This window comes from Mastigoproctus giganteus, chromosome 2 (assembly GCF_048544385.1).
Source record: "Mastigoproctus giganteus isolate SK-2022 chromosome 2, ASM4854438v1, whole genome shotgun sequence".
Classification (NCBI taxonomy): domain Eukaryota; kingdom Metazoa; phylum Arthropoda; class Arachnida; order Uropygi; family Thelyphonidae; genus Mastigoproctus; species Mastigoproctus giganteus.
Window position 1 is genome coordinate 71,784,370 of NC_143576.1, and position 18,192 is coordinate 71,802,561.

General features: G+C 37.6%; 1 protein-coding gene across 3 annotated transcripts in view; it reads right to left on the minus strand.

Moving 5' to 3' along the window:
* The window catches only part of Crag (DENN domain-containing protein Crag), an 878,555-nt gene that overhangs the window by 181,871 nt on the left and 678,492 nt on the right, over positions 1-18,192 (minus strand). For all 3 annotated transcript variants that reach the window (XM_090389072.1, XM_090389068.1, XM_090389077.1), the window contains 2 exons: positions 15,912-16,337; positions 3,182-3,601 (listed from right to left, as the gene is read on the minus strand). In XM_090389072.1, coding sequence (XP_090245198.1) covers positions 3,182-3,601; positions 15,912-16,337 — 846 coding nt within the window. The remainder of the gene's footprint in view (positions 1-3,181; positions 3,602-15,911; positions 16,338-18,192) is intronic.

The following is an 18,192-nucleotide window of genomic DNA, read 5'->3' on the forward strand; positions in this document are numbered from 1 at the left end:
AATGACCTACCAAATTTCTCAACTGAGACTCTTTTAAAGTTAAAACTTTATGTTGCATTATGAAATACCCTTGAAAACTCAGTTCATGAGGTTTGAAAGGGATTTCAGAAAGCACCCCTGTCCAACCCTGCTTATCATTAATACGCCATAAAAGTTCTCTACTGAAACAATCTTATAACAATTACAACTTTCTGAAAAGGAATACATTTTTTTAATATTAATAATTTTATTCTAAATAAGCTGTGGTACTTTTCAGTATGAAATGAAGATCACAAAAGGAGATGCACTTTGTCTGTATTCGCTATTTAAATGAAAAGAATTCAATGGAGAGTAAAGTAAGAATATCACCCTTCATAAAATTGCACAGTAAGTGTACTGTATTTACATTTACAAAGCTCATGGAATCAAAAAATTACAGGACTCTAATCATGTGTCATCATTCTACACACACACACACACACACACACACACACACACACACACACACACACACACACACACACACACACACACACACACACACAGGTGACCCCCGCTTAACGCTGACAATTCGTTCCGGAGAAACAGAGCGCTAAGTGAATCCGCGCTAAGCGAGCTCCACATTCCCCTAAGGTAACATATGTATTTGTAAGTTGCGGTTGGTGCCATAGGACATTTCCTAATCAATAATAAACGGTAGTGAAAAGATGCACAAATATCGGTCAAAATATTTAATATTCAAATATTTATATATATAAAATATTCTGCATTACATACGTATATAATTATGTGGTAACTAACTACTTACGTATCAAAATTAAACTTAAAATTCCAATTAAAATCATGAATTTAATTGATCTAAATTGATTTAATTTAATTGATGAATTTAATCATGAAAAATGTGTTGATTTTGTGTTGAACTTTGGCTCTCTTCCAAATAAAATAAAAGGGGTATTAATTTTAAATTCCCCGCAGTGTTACCACCCAACAATAAAGTCAACAAGCGTTGAAATAGTGACAACCCAATTATGAAGTATAACTTCATAACTACACTTAAGGTGGTAGAAAATGAAAAAGACCTGGGAGTAATTGTGCAGTCAGATATGAAGTTTTCTGAGCAGTGCAGACAGGCTGCTAGGGCGGGTCATGGGGTTTTGTCAATGATATATAGGAATTTTGCTAGCAGGGAAAAGGAGGTGATTGTCCCTCTGTATAAGGCAATGGTCAGGCCACGCCTTGAGTACTGCGTACAGGTCTGGAGGCCTAATTTTAGGAAGGATGTAGATTTGCTTGAGCGTGTACAGAGAAGAGCAACACGATTGGTGAGGGGAATGAAGGGATTCTCTTACCAAGAGAGGCTTAAGTTCTGCAAATTGCAGTGGCTGGAGACTAGGCACCTGCGCGGTGATCTGATTGAGGTCTATAAGGCCTTGAATGGCTTGAGCACGCTGAATTCTGATGGGATCCTTCCACTTGTTCAGATTACCAACCTACGGGGACATAAGTTCAAATTAAGAAAGGACAGATGTAGAATAGATGTGCGGAAATTTGCCTTTAGCCAGCGGGTGGTTAATTGCTGGAACAAACTTCCATCTGTCGTTGTGGAAGTTGATAGGTTAAATAAATTTAAGGAGGAACTGGACAGGCATTTGGAGGGAATGGTGTGATTTTTTTTTTTTTTTTGGCTGATGCTGCATAAGCTCCTACACTTGCTTTCTTGCATCATGTGCCACTACTACTACTACTACTACTACTTCACAATATGAGAGATGCCTGATGGTGTATTGCAACATCAGGGCACCTGCCCACCCACAGAAGAGAAGCCAACAAGCTTTGAAACGGTGCCATCTGGGTGGTGGTATCTGCTGAGAATAAATAACAATAGTCTTCTCCACTGGTGAAATGTTATTTGTTTGAGGTAGTACAATACCATGGCAACTCGTTGTGAAGGCATTCACAATATGAGATATAACCAAAATGATGCCAATGTAATTAATTAATTTAATTAATCAATTCAACTACTTTGGTAGATAGCTATGTTAAAATGATGCATTTGCACTTACCTACATGATTTAATTGTATTTTTATTTTGTTTTTATTACATCTTGCTTACATTTTCTGTCTTTATTGTTTTCTCAAGAATTTTAATAAATTTTGCAATCATCACTACTATTTAGGTAGAACTGCATTCTGGATGACTGCTGATTATTTTCTCATTCAGTTATTTAATGTAATTCTCATACAGCCAGAATAATAAATAAAGCTTCAATTGTTTCAACAAAAGTTCAATTTCTATGGATAGATAAATATTACACTTCTGTACATTGATCTGTACAAAATTACTCATTTTAAATTTGCCTCTCACAGCTGTTTGGACATAAAGTATATTTTCTATAAAAGAATTTTTAAAAATTGATAAAAGCTTTGCAATCAAATTTAAATTGTACGTTTGGGACTTTTTTCCTTCCAATTCTGTCTTAATGCGAAGGATGTGCTTTTGCACCAATCATCCTCCTTATCTGAAAAGTCAAACTCCTCTTCCTCCTCCTCGATGGAGTGCTGCTACTTTCCTTTTGGCAGTGAAAGCAAAAGATAAGTATAAAAATATTCTTTCCAATGTAGATAATTCACACAGGCTTGTGGTCAATAAAAGAAGGAAGTTCCATCACTGCTGTCATTTAGTACGGCTATGAGTGGGGATCCCAAAAAGGAGGAACTCGACAACTCTCAATGAGGTTTGAAAATTTTACTACCATCACGTCACTGAGAGAAAAACAATGAGGAGCTCTCTTTCAAAAAAGAACAGTAATCAAATTCAATAGCTGCACAATGTTGCAGAGCAATTGGAGAACCAGTTGCTCTGTATGAATTTTATACTAAGTCTTACAATAAAAATGTTTATTTAATATGCCATGTCTTTTGGTCATTGCAGTCCCATTCCCCAAATGAACATAAATACAAAGGTGAGTGAGGGCTCAAGTCCTCCTACCACAGAATAACCACTGTCAACAGCCATACCACATGGCAATTATTCATCTCCACCCTCATGGATGGAGAGCCTGGAACAACTATGTCAACATGTGCAAATAATCATTTCTATTTTAATTTAGCAATAGAGTATTAGCATGAATTAGAACAGCAGTGATATTTTAAAAAAATTTACTAATAGTTTAAAACTGAAAATGAAACTTATATAACTTACCAAGTTCCAGTAAATTATTGGATGTTCATCAACAAATTCTGGTTTTGCAAGACAATTATCTCCTTCATGCTCAAGAACATTTTCCACTTCTTTTCTTAATACCAATGGACTTAAGTAAGGCACTGTAATTGGTTCCAATGTTTGCAATAAATCACTTGTTCCTAAACGTCTCAAATCAACTCCTGAAGAATGTGCTGATAATGAGCCTAGAACACAATGTGATATTTTTGATGGTGCAGAATTGGCAGTGGAAATGTCCGTATGATCTAATAAACTACCAACAGAATTACATGATAGGAATGACTCGGCACACTCTACTTTTGTGTTATTACCATTAGTATGACCATTGTCTATCAAAATTTTTTTAGTCAAGTGGCTAGTCACTTCACTTTCTTCAATACAGTTAACAGAAGAGGAATCCTATGGAGAAATTGAAACATTTAAGTTTCTGATTTTCCTTTTTCACTCACTTCAATTTGTGAATGTCATTTTATTCTAACACAAAATAAAATTATGAAAATGCAAATCTTTTAATAAATTACAATTTTGAGGATAAAAAAAGTCTAGAGTATATAAATTTGATTATAAAACCTAATTCTTATCTATAAATTTTATGCCATATTGAGGTTTAAAAGTATAATGATAATGTTGAAAAGTTTATGAGGAGAGACCAACTCTAGAACAGCAATATTCTTGAGTTGGTCTTTCCAAACAGTGTTTTGATACCAGATAAACTTGTGACGTTTACTGACTACATCTATTACATAACCCAAAATATGTGCGATCTTAATAAGAATGAATTTTAAAAATAGGCTTCAAGTTGCATAATACATGGCAACAAATGAACAGGTTATAAAAGAAATCCCATGGGTTGCCTGAGGATGAGAACTTCACCACAAACTGCCTGCATGACATCTCTACTCAGCCTAAATTTGGATTTTAGTGACTTAATTTCATGAAAACTACATTGCTTTTAATTTTTAACATGGAGATGAGCTCATTCCAGACCAGCCTATTATCAACTATAATAGGCTGGCCTGTGTTTCATGGAACTGAAAACTGGCAATTACCTGTTCATATTTATTGTCAAGGGCCATTTCTGCTGAGGGAAGAATGGAAGTAGTGTCAGAAATTCAAAAACTTTGTTTTTGAGTAACTGAATTGAAGGCACTGAAATCTCTTGTTGCAATCTTTGTTAATATATCAATTCTTTGGGTCTAGATCTTCCTTAAGCTGGTTTTCATTGTAATCATTGTCATCAGCATATGCAGTGTCTCTCATCCTTCTTTCCTCTCTTGTAACTGTTTAGAAACTATCAAATAATATATTCCAGAGAGCTAGGCTAGAGACAAATTTGTGGAGAACCTCTTTCAATGGATTTACTTCATTTAATATCTTCTGCTTGGATGTCGGCCTCTCTGTCATGGAAATAGTTTTTCACTAGGTAGTAGAAATTTCTTGAACATCTACGTTCCCTTACATTATCTAAAATTAGAGCCCAGGTTATAAGCCTCTGTTTAAAGCACCACTTACATATATCCAGACCATGCCTGGATATAAGCATCACTTATATCCAGGCCAATAACATATAGCTCTTCATGACAGAGCCAAACTGTTTGCTTGAGAGGTCACCATGGTGGTCAACTATCCACAAGATTCTTTGTCTTTGGACATTATCTAGAATTTAAAGGAGATTTGTGGAACAGCAAAAACTATTCTCAGTTCCCACAAATTTGAGTAGACCATTAAGATTATTGCCTCTGATGTTGATTTTATTTATTTTTTTTAAACAAAGCAATTAAGACTATGAAGCAACCAATATTATGTCTGTAAGTTGTATGTATTCTTTTGTACTGCTGGATGAAAAACATCAATTTCTGGTGAGGAAAATTATGAATTCTTTGTCTCAGACCACCTAATTCACTCATGGTATGTGGAGGGGGAATCCTACCATAGCATTGGTTTACAAAATTTGAACACAGGTCTTCTCCATATGGTATACAAAAGGCATTCAAAATTTTCTGTCAAACATATAGTTCTTGTAATCCCAGACTCATGAAATTTGGATGCCATATTAAGACTTCTCTGTTTCTCTGTATAGTCAACTATCCACAGTTTTATATTTCTCCCATCTGTGTTTCAACTTGAAATTCCCCTCCTTGTAGAACTATATATTTTGCTCATCAAACCGCTGAGTTACTTCCTGTTTCAGATGTTCATCATCAAGAAAATGCTATTTCAATTTTCCAAACAAGCTTTTAAAATGTAAAAGTCAGATGGGGTCATATCAGGTGAATAAGGTGGATACGGCAAAGAATAAAACATAGTTTGCTACCGTTGTTTCTGTCAGTTCACATCTGTGAAATGAGGCATTGTCACAGCAGTAGCAGCACTCCTTTACAGCATTCCTCATCACTGTTGATAGATGTTTTCTAATAATTTGGTTAATACTTTAATGTAATAATTCCCTGTAAGTTTTACCCTTTCCAAGGAAATCAATCAGCAGTACCCCTGCACAATCTTAGAAGACTGTCAACTCCCAGACAAGGCTTGCTCTTTTAATTTTTTTGTAGTTGGTGACCCAGCACATTTCCATTGCATGGTGGAAACTTTAGATTCTGGATCAAGGTAGTGGAACCCAACATTCATCAGAAGTAATAATTTGGGCAAAAATCTCTTTTTCATTTGGATTGGCATGCTCTAAAAGAGACTCGCCTTTTTGTGACTGTCACTCAGCATCTTTGTAACCCACTGGCAAGACACCTTTGTTATGCGTGGTTGCTTGTGTAGGATGGTGTGTATTGATCCAGACTAGTCTTTACTTTATTGCCTATCTGTCCAATGTTCATTTTAAGGTCTTCCATAACTAATTTATGCACTTTGTTGACCATTTCCTCACTTTGAGCTGTTGTTGGTTCCCTAAATAGAAAGGAGGGAGGGAGAGGGGGAGAAAGAGAGAGAAATGCTTTGACCTGGTTCGTCAACTGTGCTGACCTGCAGTGCCTTAAGGCAATCTGAACTGGGCACCCCTTGCCTAGCTCTTTGTTCACCCCCATTTCCCCCTGGCAGGGGGGAATAGGTTCTTGCTCCCCTCTACCTTTCCCCCTATTTTGCCTGGTGGGCTCATCATCAGTGACTGCCTTGGGGATGCCTACTCTATTGTTCCTGTACTTCTATCTGTCCTCCCCAGTCTTCAATCCTCCCCCAACCTGCCTCCACGGGGAAGAGTGTGGACGTTGGCTCTCTTCCTAAAATGAGGCCTCCACAGTTGAATGCAGTACTCAAGGTGTGGCCTGACCATTGCCTTATACAAGGGGATAATTACCTCCTTATCCCTGATGGCAAAATTCCTGTATATCATTGACAACACGCTATGAGCTACTATTGCAGAATGCTCAGAAAACTTCATATCTGCCTGCACAATTACACCTCCAGGTCCTTCATGTTCTCTACCACTCTCAGTGTAGTACCACAGAGTTGATACGTTACTCTGGAGTCACTACTTCTCATATGTAGTACTTTACATTTGTCAATGTTAAGTCATATAGTGTGCAAATTTGGACATTAAGCTTGATATACCATCATAAATATCATTTATAAATACAGAAAACAAAAATGGACCCAACACTGAACCCTGAGGGACTCCACTAATAACATTAGTCCATGATCAGCAGTGCCCATTAATTACCATTCTCTGTCTTCTCCCTTTATCCATAGCAGCAATTTGCCTCCAATGCCACACTGCGCCAATTTGTTCAGCAGTCTTCCATGAGCAACAGTATCAAAAGCTTTTCTAAGATCCAAATATATTATATCAAAGTTATTCCCTGCATCCAGTTCTTTTGTGACCACATCATAGTACCCAATCAAATTGGTCAGGCAAGTCTTTCCCTTAACAAAACCATGTCGTGTCCGAGCTATAACTGAAGTCTTGTCCAGATGATCCAGGTGCTTCTTTAACCAGTGGCTCCATTAATTTTCCTGGAACAGAAGTTAAACTAACAGGTCTATAATTACTTGTGTTGCCCTTTGATCCTCCTTTGTGAATAGGTGTCACATTTACACATCTCCAGTTCGTGGGGACCTCCCCTGAGTCCAAGGATGCTCTCATAATTATGGCTAAGGGTTTGCTTACTTCCTTTGCTGCCTCCTTTAATATAACTGGATAGATCCCATCCACACCAGGTGCCTTTTTTATGTTTATCTTCAACAATTTCTCCTCCACTTTCTCTCAGTTATTACAGAATCATCTAGCTCACTGCCAGAGTTTAACTCACCTCTGGCATTCCCTTCCCTGAATAACTCCTCGTGTGAATATAGATTCAAATTACTCATACTCATTTAGTTTGTTAGCCACCTGAGGAGGATCATCATCAGTTGAACCATCAATATCCAGTGAACCAATCTGATTCATCCCTTTCCTTCTAGAGTTTACAGAGGCAAAGAACGCTTTGTTGTTTTTCCTTTGCATCCTTTGCCAAAGATTTGTCGTAATCTGCCTTTGCTTACCTAACCTCCTTTGTGACTTGATTACAGACTAGCTTATATCTATTATAGGCTCCCATGTCACCCATTAATATGTATTAGAAGTCTTAGATAACCCAGCCAATGTTCTGGGTGAATTGAATAGGTATTTTGGCATTGGTCTTTACTTCCGAAAGTCCCTTCATGCTGAGAAAAGGCTGTGTGTGTGTGTGTGTGTGTGTGTGTGTGTGTGTGTGTGTGTGTGTGTGTGTGTGTGTGTGTGAGCATGAAATGAGTGATTCTGTAATTACAGATGAGTGTTTATTAGAAAACCTTTGCATAAAAGCGAATAAGGCTTCTGCAGTGGCTGACATATACCTCATAGTTTTGAGGAAGACTGACAGGGAGTGTATTGAGCCACTGAAGTTAATTATGATGGATCTTTGGAATCTAGGGAGATTCCTTTGGACTGGAGAAGTGTAAATGCATTGTCAATACATAAAGCATTTCAAGAGTGAAGTTTGTAACTTCAGATCAGTTATTCTGACTTCAGTGGAGGAAAAATCTTAGAGGCAATGATTAAAAGTGCAATTCAGGAACATTTAGATAGATATGGCATTCAGGACACACAACATGGCTTTGTTAAGGAAAAATTATGTTTAACTATTTTGTAATAGTTGGCTATTTTGACACAGTTACTTATGAGCTGGATGTAGGGAACAATTTCAACATAGTTTAATATGAAGCAAAGCATTTGACTCGGTCCCTCACGAAGTTACTGCACATGCTTGAATAGGTTGCGATTACTGGCAAGGATCTAAGATGGATTGCTGCATGGGTGCAGGGCAGAAGCCAGAGGGTTGTAATTAATGGATAGTCTTCAGATTCGTGTAACGTTAGGAGTGGGGTTCCTCAAGGATCAATTCTTGGACCACTGTTGTTTCTCATTTTCAAATGGATATAAGGTGTAAGTAATATCAAAATTTGCAGATGCTGTAACGATTGGTAGAGTTGTTAATGATCAGTGCCAAGGAATGCTACTTCACGATGACGTGAACAGACTTCAAAGATTGTCAGAGAAGTGGCAGTTATGTTTTAAGGCTGCTAAATGCAAGGTCTTATGCTTTGGGAGGAGCAACCCCCAAATAAATTAAACATTTTGCGAAGTTGAATAAAAAACAGTGGAGGAGGAGGAACAGGATCTGGGAGTTACGATAAAAGTAGATATGGTGTAAACAGTCAGCCAGGAAAGTCCATGGTGTCCTATCAATGATTTATTGGATATATCAAATGTTATCCTGTAGAGAGGAGAAGTCATAATCTTATTGTATAAGGTCATTGTAAGACCACATTTGAAACACTGTGTTCAAGTTCGGAAACTTCATCCGAAAAAAGACAGATCTTTGAAAGGGTCCAAAGACGGGCAAACTCGAATAGTGAGATCAGCAAGAGGAAAGACTGATTATGTGGGCTACATAGCTTTGCAACCAGGCACTTCAGAGGTGACCTAATTGAGGTTTATTAGGCTCTATGAATGAAGGTCCAATTTTCAATGTATTAAAGAATTCCAGAACTAGGGCCATAAATTCAAATTACAGGATTTAAGGTTTTGATTAGATTGCAGGAAGGGTTTTAGCCAGCAAGTTGACTGTTAAAACACGCTGCCATCACAGGTAGCTGAGGATGAAAGTTTGAATAAATTCAAAGATGGATTGCTGGTAAGTTACCTGTGTGAGGAGGGAAGCATATAATTTGTATTTTCTTATCTACTTAGTGTGGTTTTTTTTTTTTTTTTTTATGCTGGTGCAGCAAAAGCCTGTTGGTTCCTAGCACTGTAAGGTGAATACTATTACTATATTTCTGAATTGGAAATAAACATAATTAAACCAATGTAGGTTTGAGTGGTTTATTATCTTCAAATAATACAGTTTACCTATGCACTACGCTGCTCAAGAAATACCTAAGAAACTCAATTCACCCGATATAGTAATCGAAAAGGCCGCCGTAGCCTAGTGGTCAGGTGCGCGGGTGCATAAGTACACGTGCCTTGAGTGACCGGGGTTCAAGCCCGTGACTGTTGAATACGGTGCTGTTTCTTGTATTCTGTCTATCTTGTGAACTCCTCTGATCATTTGATCGTCCCGGAGTATAAACAGAAAATTATTATTGGTAGGCCGCCGTAGCCTAGTGGTCAGGCGCGCTGGTGCATAAGTACACGTGCCTTGAGTGACCCGGGTTCAAGCCCGTGACTACTGAATACGGTGCTGTTTCTTGTATTCTGTCTATTTGTGAACTCCTCTGACCGTTTGGTCATCCCGGAGTATAAACAGAAAATTTATTTTATTTAACAACATGCACAACTTGCATATTGTTGACATTGTCTCATGTTTTGTCAGAAACGAATCCTTATGCCACTGGAAGGGTAATTTTCAACACTGAGTGCTAATGTGTGGTGTGGAATTTTCTATGATCAATTGATTAGTCACTTTATTTTTTAGGGTCATTCTACTGGATAGGTCTAAGTTACAATTTCTGCAAAATGAATTGCCACAACTTTAGAAGTTGTACCTTCAGCTACACGATGTCAAATGTACTTCCATCAAGAAAGATCTCCTCATTATTCATGTGTGGTGGTTACTCACCTCAATGACTAGTACCCAAAGTGGCAGGATTGCTGTGACTCGGGAGAGAACTGAGGGGGGTGATTCTCCAACACATCACAGCCTAAAAAAATGTGCAACTTGTGAAATGTTTGCTTAACTCTCTGGAACAGAACATGATCTAGCCAAGGAGGTTGTCTTTGTGTGTGCCAGGTGCAGAGAGTGTCTAGAAATTAGGCATAAACTCAGCGTTCTACTGGGCGTCTATGAGAGATTCAGGTGTAGGGTAGATGCACTCGAAGAAATTAATATGAGGAGCCCGTCAAGCTCTCAGCTGCCCAACTCAATGCCAGAGCTCACTCGTGGGCATCAGGCAACACAGCGGCAATTGCCAAGGCAGAATGTGCTGGTTCCAAAGGAACTAGTTATTGTTGGTGACTATTGTCAGTGAGACGGGGAATATATTGGGTAAAAAGGATAGATGGAACAGGACCAGAGTATGTCTGCCAGGGGCTAATGTTGATGACATTGTAAAGCATATATCATCTTTTAAGGGCACAAAAGGTGATATTGTTGTACACGTTGGTACAAATGTTATTTGGTTTTTAGGAGCATTAGCAACTAAGGCCATATTGCTCCGTGGATGTGCGGTGGTCATTTCCTGATCTTTCCGCATCCTCCGTATTTGGTGGTGACGGGCTCGAACCCCGGTCTAATCAAGAAGCATGTGCTAAGCACTGCTGCTCCTTCCCACCTGGCTACGGAGGCGCCTCTGGTACCAATGACATTAAGAGCAGGAGATCTGCAGATTTACTTAACAAGTACAGGTCAATGTTGCAAAAAAAGTCGTGAGTCAGGGTTAAATTTGAAAGTGTCTGTAATTCTGCCCAGACACGATAGGAGGGAGTACACGATGAGAGCCTTGTCAATCAATTCGGCCTTGGAGGGGATGTGCAAAGCTCAAGGGGTACAATGTTTTTCAGCGTGGTCTGTGCTCTTTAACAGGAGAGACTGCTTCTACATGGATGGGATACACTTAAATAGAAAGGATGCAAGAATATTTTCTGATTCTATCGAGGTAGTGTTAGGTGGGTCGGAAAACTGCTAGCTTGGGGGGATTCACAGACTAAAAGGTTAAAAGTAGCCGCAGGCAGAGGTGAAGGTGATTCTTGCACAACTTCTATTAGAATAAGTAGTGACCTGGAACAAGGGGTGCTGGGGTTTCAGGGACTGATGGCAGTAATCGTGAAACAGGTGGGTATATGGGATGTGTCAAGGTAACTAGGAATAGGTGCATGTATACCAATGCTAGAAGTATAGTAAATAAATTTGATGAACTTGAAGTGTTGGTCAAGACATTAAAGGCAGATATTGTTGGGATATCAGAGACGTGTTGTCACACTGATATTAGGAATGCAGAATTGATTGGAATTTGGGGAGTACAATGTGTACAGAAAGGATAGGAAGGGAGGAGATGTCATGCTGTTAATTAAGAAAAACAAAATCAAAAGAAGTGCATCCAGTTGATAAAGATGACCAGTGCACTGTTGAGTCAGTTTGGTGTGACATAAGCACTACGAAAGCAAAAATAAGAGGAGTGTGTTATAGACCTAATGACTCGAATGTGTACAATGAACAATTGTACAGAGAAACAGAGTGGGCTAGTAAATCAGAATGTCTTATAATGGGGGATTTTAACTTCCCAGATATTGACTGGAACTTGTGGGATGGTCACTCACACACTAGTAAGACTTTTGTGGATTTATTGGATAACTGTTTTCTGCAGCAGCATGTTTGAGAGGCAACCAGAGAGGGTAATACTCTTGATCTGACTATCAGCAGTGATCATTCGTGTATTAAGAATTTGCAGATAAAGGAAACACTAGGTGGCAGTGATCACAGTGTACTTAAAGATATAATTACCATCAGGGGTAAAGGAAAAGGTTTTTGCTTCCATAAAGGTGAGTACAGTGGTCTCAGACAGTTTTTAAATTCTGTACAGTGGGATCAACTGATGATGTTACCAACAGTAAATTCTAAGTGGAAAGCATTCAAGGAATTAATCGTGGAAGCTACTAAAAGTTTCATACCTATTAAGAAATATTGTTCAAGGTTTAGGCCTAAATGGTTATCAAATGAACTAATGAGACTCGTGAGAGAGAAGAAAAATGGATGGGATGCATATAAATTATCAAGTGACTCAGAAGCCTATGGCAGATATAAGCTAATCTGTAATCAGGCCACAAAGGAGGTTAGGCAGTCGAAGACAGATTATGAGAAATCTTTGGCAAAGGATGCTAAGAAAAACAGCAAGGATTTCTTTACTTATATAAACTCTAAACAGAAGGGGATGAATCTGATTGATCTACTTGATATCGATGGTTTGACTGTTGATGATTCTGCTCAGATAGCAAACAAACTGAATGAGTATTTTGCATCTACATTCACATGAGGAGTTATTAATGTTTGAAAATGGCAGAAGATTATCAAATTGTAGCAGGGTGCTTAATGATTTTGTAATAACTGAGAGCAAAGTGGAGGAGAAATTGTTGAAGTTAAACATCAGAAAGGAACCTGGGGGCCAATGGGATCTATCCAGGTATATTAAAGGAGGCGGCAGAGCAACTAAGCAAACCCTTAGCCATAATTATGAGAACATCCTTGGACTCAGGGGAAGTCCCCACGGACTGGAGATGTGCAAATGTATCCCCAATTCACAAAGGGGGATTGAAGGGTGACACGATTAATTACAGACCAGTTAGTTAAACTTCTGTTCCGGGTAAAATAATGGAGTCACTGGTTAAAGATGCATTGCAGAATCATCTAGACAAGACTGCAGCAATAATTCAGACAGAAAATGGGTTTTTTTAAGAGAAAGTCTTGTCTGACAAATTTGATAGGATATTATGATGTTACAAAGGAACTGGATGCAAAAAATAATTTTGATATCATATACTTGGATTTCAGGAAAGCTTTTGACACTGTTGCGCATGGAAGACTACTGTACAAATTGGAGCAGAATGGTATTAAGGGTAAGTTGCTACAATGGATAAAAGGATGGTTAAGTGGGAGAAGACAGAGGATGGTAATCAATGGGTGCTGCTCTTCGTGGACTAATGTTATTAGTGGAGTCCCACAGGGTTCGGTGTTGGGTCCACTGTTGTTTTGTATATTTATCAATGATATTGATGAAGGTATATCAGGCTTAGTGTCGAAGTTTGCAGATGATACAAAAGTTGGCAGGGTTGTTAATGACAGTAATGGCAGTGTGCTACTGCAACAGAATCTAGAAAATTTGTGTAGATGGGCTAAGAAGTGGCAACTGAAGTTTAACCTTGACAAATGCAAAGTACTGCATATGGGTAGAAGTAACCCCAGAGAAACGTACCAACTGTGTGGTACTACACTTAAGGTGGTAGAAAATGAAAAAGACCTGGGAGTAATTGTGCAGTTAGATATGAAGTTTTCTGAGCGATGCAGACAGGTTGCTAGGCAGGTCATGGGGTTTTGTCAATGATATATAGGAATTTTGTTAGCAGGGAAAAGGAGGAGATTGTCATTGACAATGGTCAGGCCACGCCTTGAGTGCTGCGTACAGGTCTGGTGGCCTCATTTCAGGAAGGATGCAGATTTGCTTGGGCGTGTACAGAAAAGGGCAACAAGATTGGTGAGAGGAATGAAAGGATTCTCTTACCAAGAGAGAAGCTTAAGTTCTGTAAATTGCAGTGGCTGGAGACTAGGCACCTGCGCGGTGATCTGATTGAGCTGTATAAGCTCTTGAATGGGTTGAGCATGTTGAATTCTGATGGGATCCTTCCACTTGTTCAGATTACGAACCTATGGGTGCATAAATTCAAATTAAGAAAAGACAAATGTAGAATAGGTGTGCGGAAATTTGCGTTTAGCCAGCAGGTGATTAATTGCTGGAACAAACTTCCATCTGTCGTCGTGGAAGTTGATAGGTTAAATAAATTTAAGGAGGAATTGGACAAGCATTTGGAGGAAATGGTGTGATTTTTTTTTTTTTTTTTGGCTGATGCTGCATAAGCTCATACACTTGCTTTCTTGCATCACATGTCACTACTATCCTGGGCAATGGATCAGTCACAGTGGTGAAAAAAATTGGCCACCTGCATCATAAATAATTGGCCACCTAAATCCCTTAGATTTTTTACCTGTTGTGTGGATGAAAGATTTGCACACTAGACAAAAGTAAAAACACGAAATGCACTATTTGATTTCATAATGAATTCTGTGGCCTGCATAAAAGATGGCGATGTAAGCATAGGTGATCAGCACAAATTCACACAAGTGCAACAAAATCCATTGAAGTTGAAAGTGGTGCTTTTGAGAATCTACTTGCACTGTATGCATATACATGTATATGGGGTGCAACTTTCCTAAAAAATAAATCAACACTTTACAAGTTATGTTGTCTCTACTGTTGTTATTTTTATATTACTCATAATTGCTTGTTTTTTTTTCTAAGATTCAAACAGCCACAACTCTGTAATCATTGGGAATTGGACCCACGTTCATATGCATATTTTAACTGAAAATTGCTTCAGAAATCAGCTCTTGAAGTTATATCATTCTTTTGGATTTCCACTAAGTCACTGCTTTAAAGGTTTAATCCCCATCGACAGTCAATTTACGTAATGGTTCTTAATATATATTAAAACAATATTATAGTAATGGCATACATGCTGGGTAATTTACCTACGGTAGTTGTAAAACAAGTTAATTTGTAAACTGGTGACATTAAGTCTTCAAATGAGAAGATTATAGATTATGGATTAATTACTGAGTTTTCACGCCTAATGCACTTGGCAAAGAAATTAATGAAATTACAGCTAATAACAAATACCTGTATAATTACAGTTTTAGTTATGCTTATAATAATTATGACAAATGCTATGCAGCTGCTAAAATATATTAGTCTAAATTTTCATATTCTGAAAGTATTCTAATTTCAAGTTTTTTTATCTTTAGCATTTCAATGCTATACCTATAATTATTGCTCAAATGCCCTATAGCAAATACCAAAATTAGACTTGAAAAATTAAAAATTAAAAGCAATATATTAAAAAAAAATTAAGTCGTTTTTTTTTGCTGATCATATTTTAAAATTTTTGTTTCTATAACAGAAAACATGATCTTTAAACTTGAAAAAGGTATTTATCATTAAAATTTTTGTTATTTTTTTATATTTTTTCTATTCAAAATTAATCTAGTAAGGTAAATTTTTACTTACTGAAAAACTAATAAATATATAGTTATATTCATATATTTTTACAATATAGTAGGTACTGCTGGAATTTTGGGCTGCCGAGTTTCTGGGCTGTCGTGATTCTGGGCTAGACCCTTTAGAAAAATCATTCATACATATTACAATGGAACACTCATTTTTAAAAGTATTATTTTTTGATATTCAATTTGAAACAATAAAAAAAAAAAAAAAAAACACTAAGCCAGGGGATGGTAGTGCAAGGCATATTGGGGCAGGGGTCTTTAATTTGTGATGGAATTTTATAAACTGGGGAGGGGGGGGCATTAGTATAGATGGTCCCTCACAATTATTAGCAACCCTACCACAGTTTATTCTTGAGACATTTACCCGAACACAGAATTTAGTTTTCACTTTGTATAATGTAAAATGCACTAACCAAAATTTGGGAAGAACAGTTTATAGGACTTTCCAGTTTAATGAGGTCATCAGATTTATTTGGAGGTAGAATCAATGATAGAGACAAATGCTGCTGACTTGACGTAGATCCCACTCCACTTGAACTGGAATGATTTGAGTGACTCTGCTTCCAAGGACTTCCATAAGGAGTTCCTAAATCACTGGCTAAACTTACATTATCTGGACTATCTTCAAATAAAATGAAAGCTTCATTACTTGAGTCAACACTATTATTTTTAGTAGAACTTCTTTCTCCAAGTAACTGCATATGTGGGACAGGAGGGATATTCTGTAAAAAATTTCCATCCAAATAAGGTGGGTGAGTGTTTACAGGAGCACTTCTTACACTTTCTGCAGAATGTGCAGGCGTAAGCAAAGATTCATTAGAACCCTCAATCCTCAAATCCTGAAATAAAAAAAAAAGTATTAATTTCGAATGCATTCCCAACTAGCATAGTTATTGTATGCAGATAAGAGCATTTAACAGAAACTTGGAAAACAACAACAGTTTTCCCAGGGTCTTTTTTAGTAGAAAGTTAAGAGCTATTTACCTAATTTCAATATTACAAATGCATGTTTGTTTGTTTGTTATTTGGTTTTTAAGAGCATTAGCAACTAAGGCCATATTGCTCCGGGGATATGCGGTGGTCATTCCCTGACCTTTTTGCATCCTCCGTATTTGGTGGTCACAGGCTCGAACCCCGGCCTAATCAAGAAACGTGTGCTACGCACTGCTACTCCTGCCCACCTGGCTACGGAGGCGCCTCACACAAATAGATGTACAGTCAGTCCTCGTATAACTCGTGTTTACACTACACGAATTCGATCATACACGATTTATAAATAGGGGAACGATATCTTATATAACACAAACCGAATTCACTTATGCACGATTTGCCTTTGTGTTTACAAGAAATGGCAGTCGAACACAGAATCACCCCAACCGAACGCAACACGATAGGAATGAAGAGAAGATTCTGAAAATGTATTTATGTTTTTTTATATCAGTGAAGGGGAAACACATTTCACCATAATAACGTAAAAAAAAAAACACAATTCCAGCTATCGGTATAATCGCAAATGCAATTATATCGAGTTCACTACCAGTTTATAACAGATTCCACTAGCAGAAACGCAACTAGAAATTGTTTTTATTGTTTTATGGTAGTAACCCCTAGAAATGTGCTTTAGTAAAATGTGAGGTGTTAATAGTGTATCTCTGCCTTTACGGTGTTGTTTATTCAGTTCTACACACGCGCAGCTTTTCATTTATATGTATCAAGTGTGCCTCCTCATTTTATGATTGTGCTTTATTCCCTAAAAATGAGTAAAATACTTAAAAGGTGTGAAAAGGAAGCATCCTGGTGAAGACACTGCAGATTCAGAGAGAAAACGAAAAGCAATATCAATAAACAGAGGCGGACCGGATCAAAAATTCTTACCCGGGAAAATTTTGTAGTGGCCTCATAATAACGTTTATGGACAAAACACAACGGCCTCCGGTTCACAGGGGTTTCCCCGGTAAGGCTTATGGCCAGTCCGCCTCTGTCGATAGAGAAAAAATATGAAATTGTGAAACGCTTTGAGTGAAATGAAAGACCATGTGATATTGCATGTGCTACAGACCTAAATGATGTAATGCCGAGAATTACAAAGAATGCAGAGAAAATAAAAACAACTTTTATAGCAGAAACAACTCAAAGTGTAATTTAAATCCATTAGATTAAGACACAAAGAATTGGAAGAGATGGAACAGCTGTCATCTGTTTGGATAGAAAATCAAACAAAAAACAAGTATGCTTACGATAGAAGCAAAAGCATTAGCAATATTTTATTACATAATAGTAGTAATAAAATACGTAACTATTTTATTACGATTATTTATTGTGTTTGGTAATGTTTTGGTTACAAATGTGTGTTCAATCTTGGGTGGCCAGCACCTAACCCTATTTTTCCCATAGGGCCTGTTGTTTATATTGCACGAGGGTTTCTAGGAACACAACTATCATGCTATACGAGGACTGACTGTATTTAACATAGGTTGCAAGTGAATATAGACAAAAAAAAAAAAAAAAAAAAAAAAAAAATTAGCTTATGAAGAAAAAAAATAATATTGTTATTGGGCAGTCCCTAATTGGAAGATGAGGAGATCAGGATTTTTGGAGGTGGGGCGGTGGGGTGGATTGTTTCCACTTTTCTGGTAGCTTGGCTGACATCCTTTGAGAAAAAAAGGGAAGGAGGGTTCTGCCACTTTGTGTGCA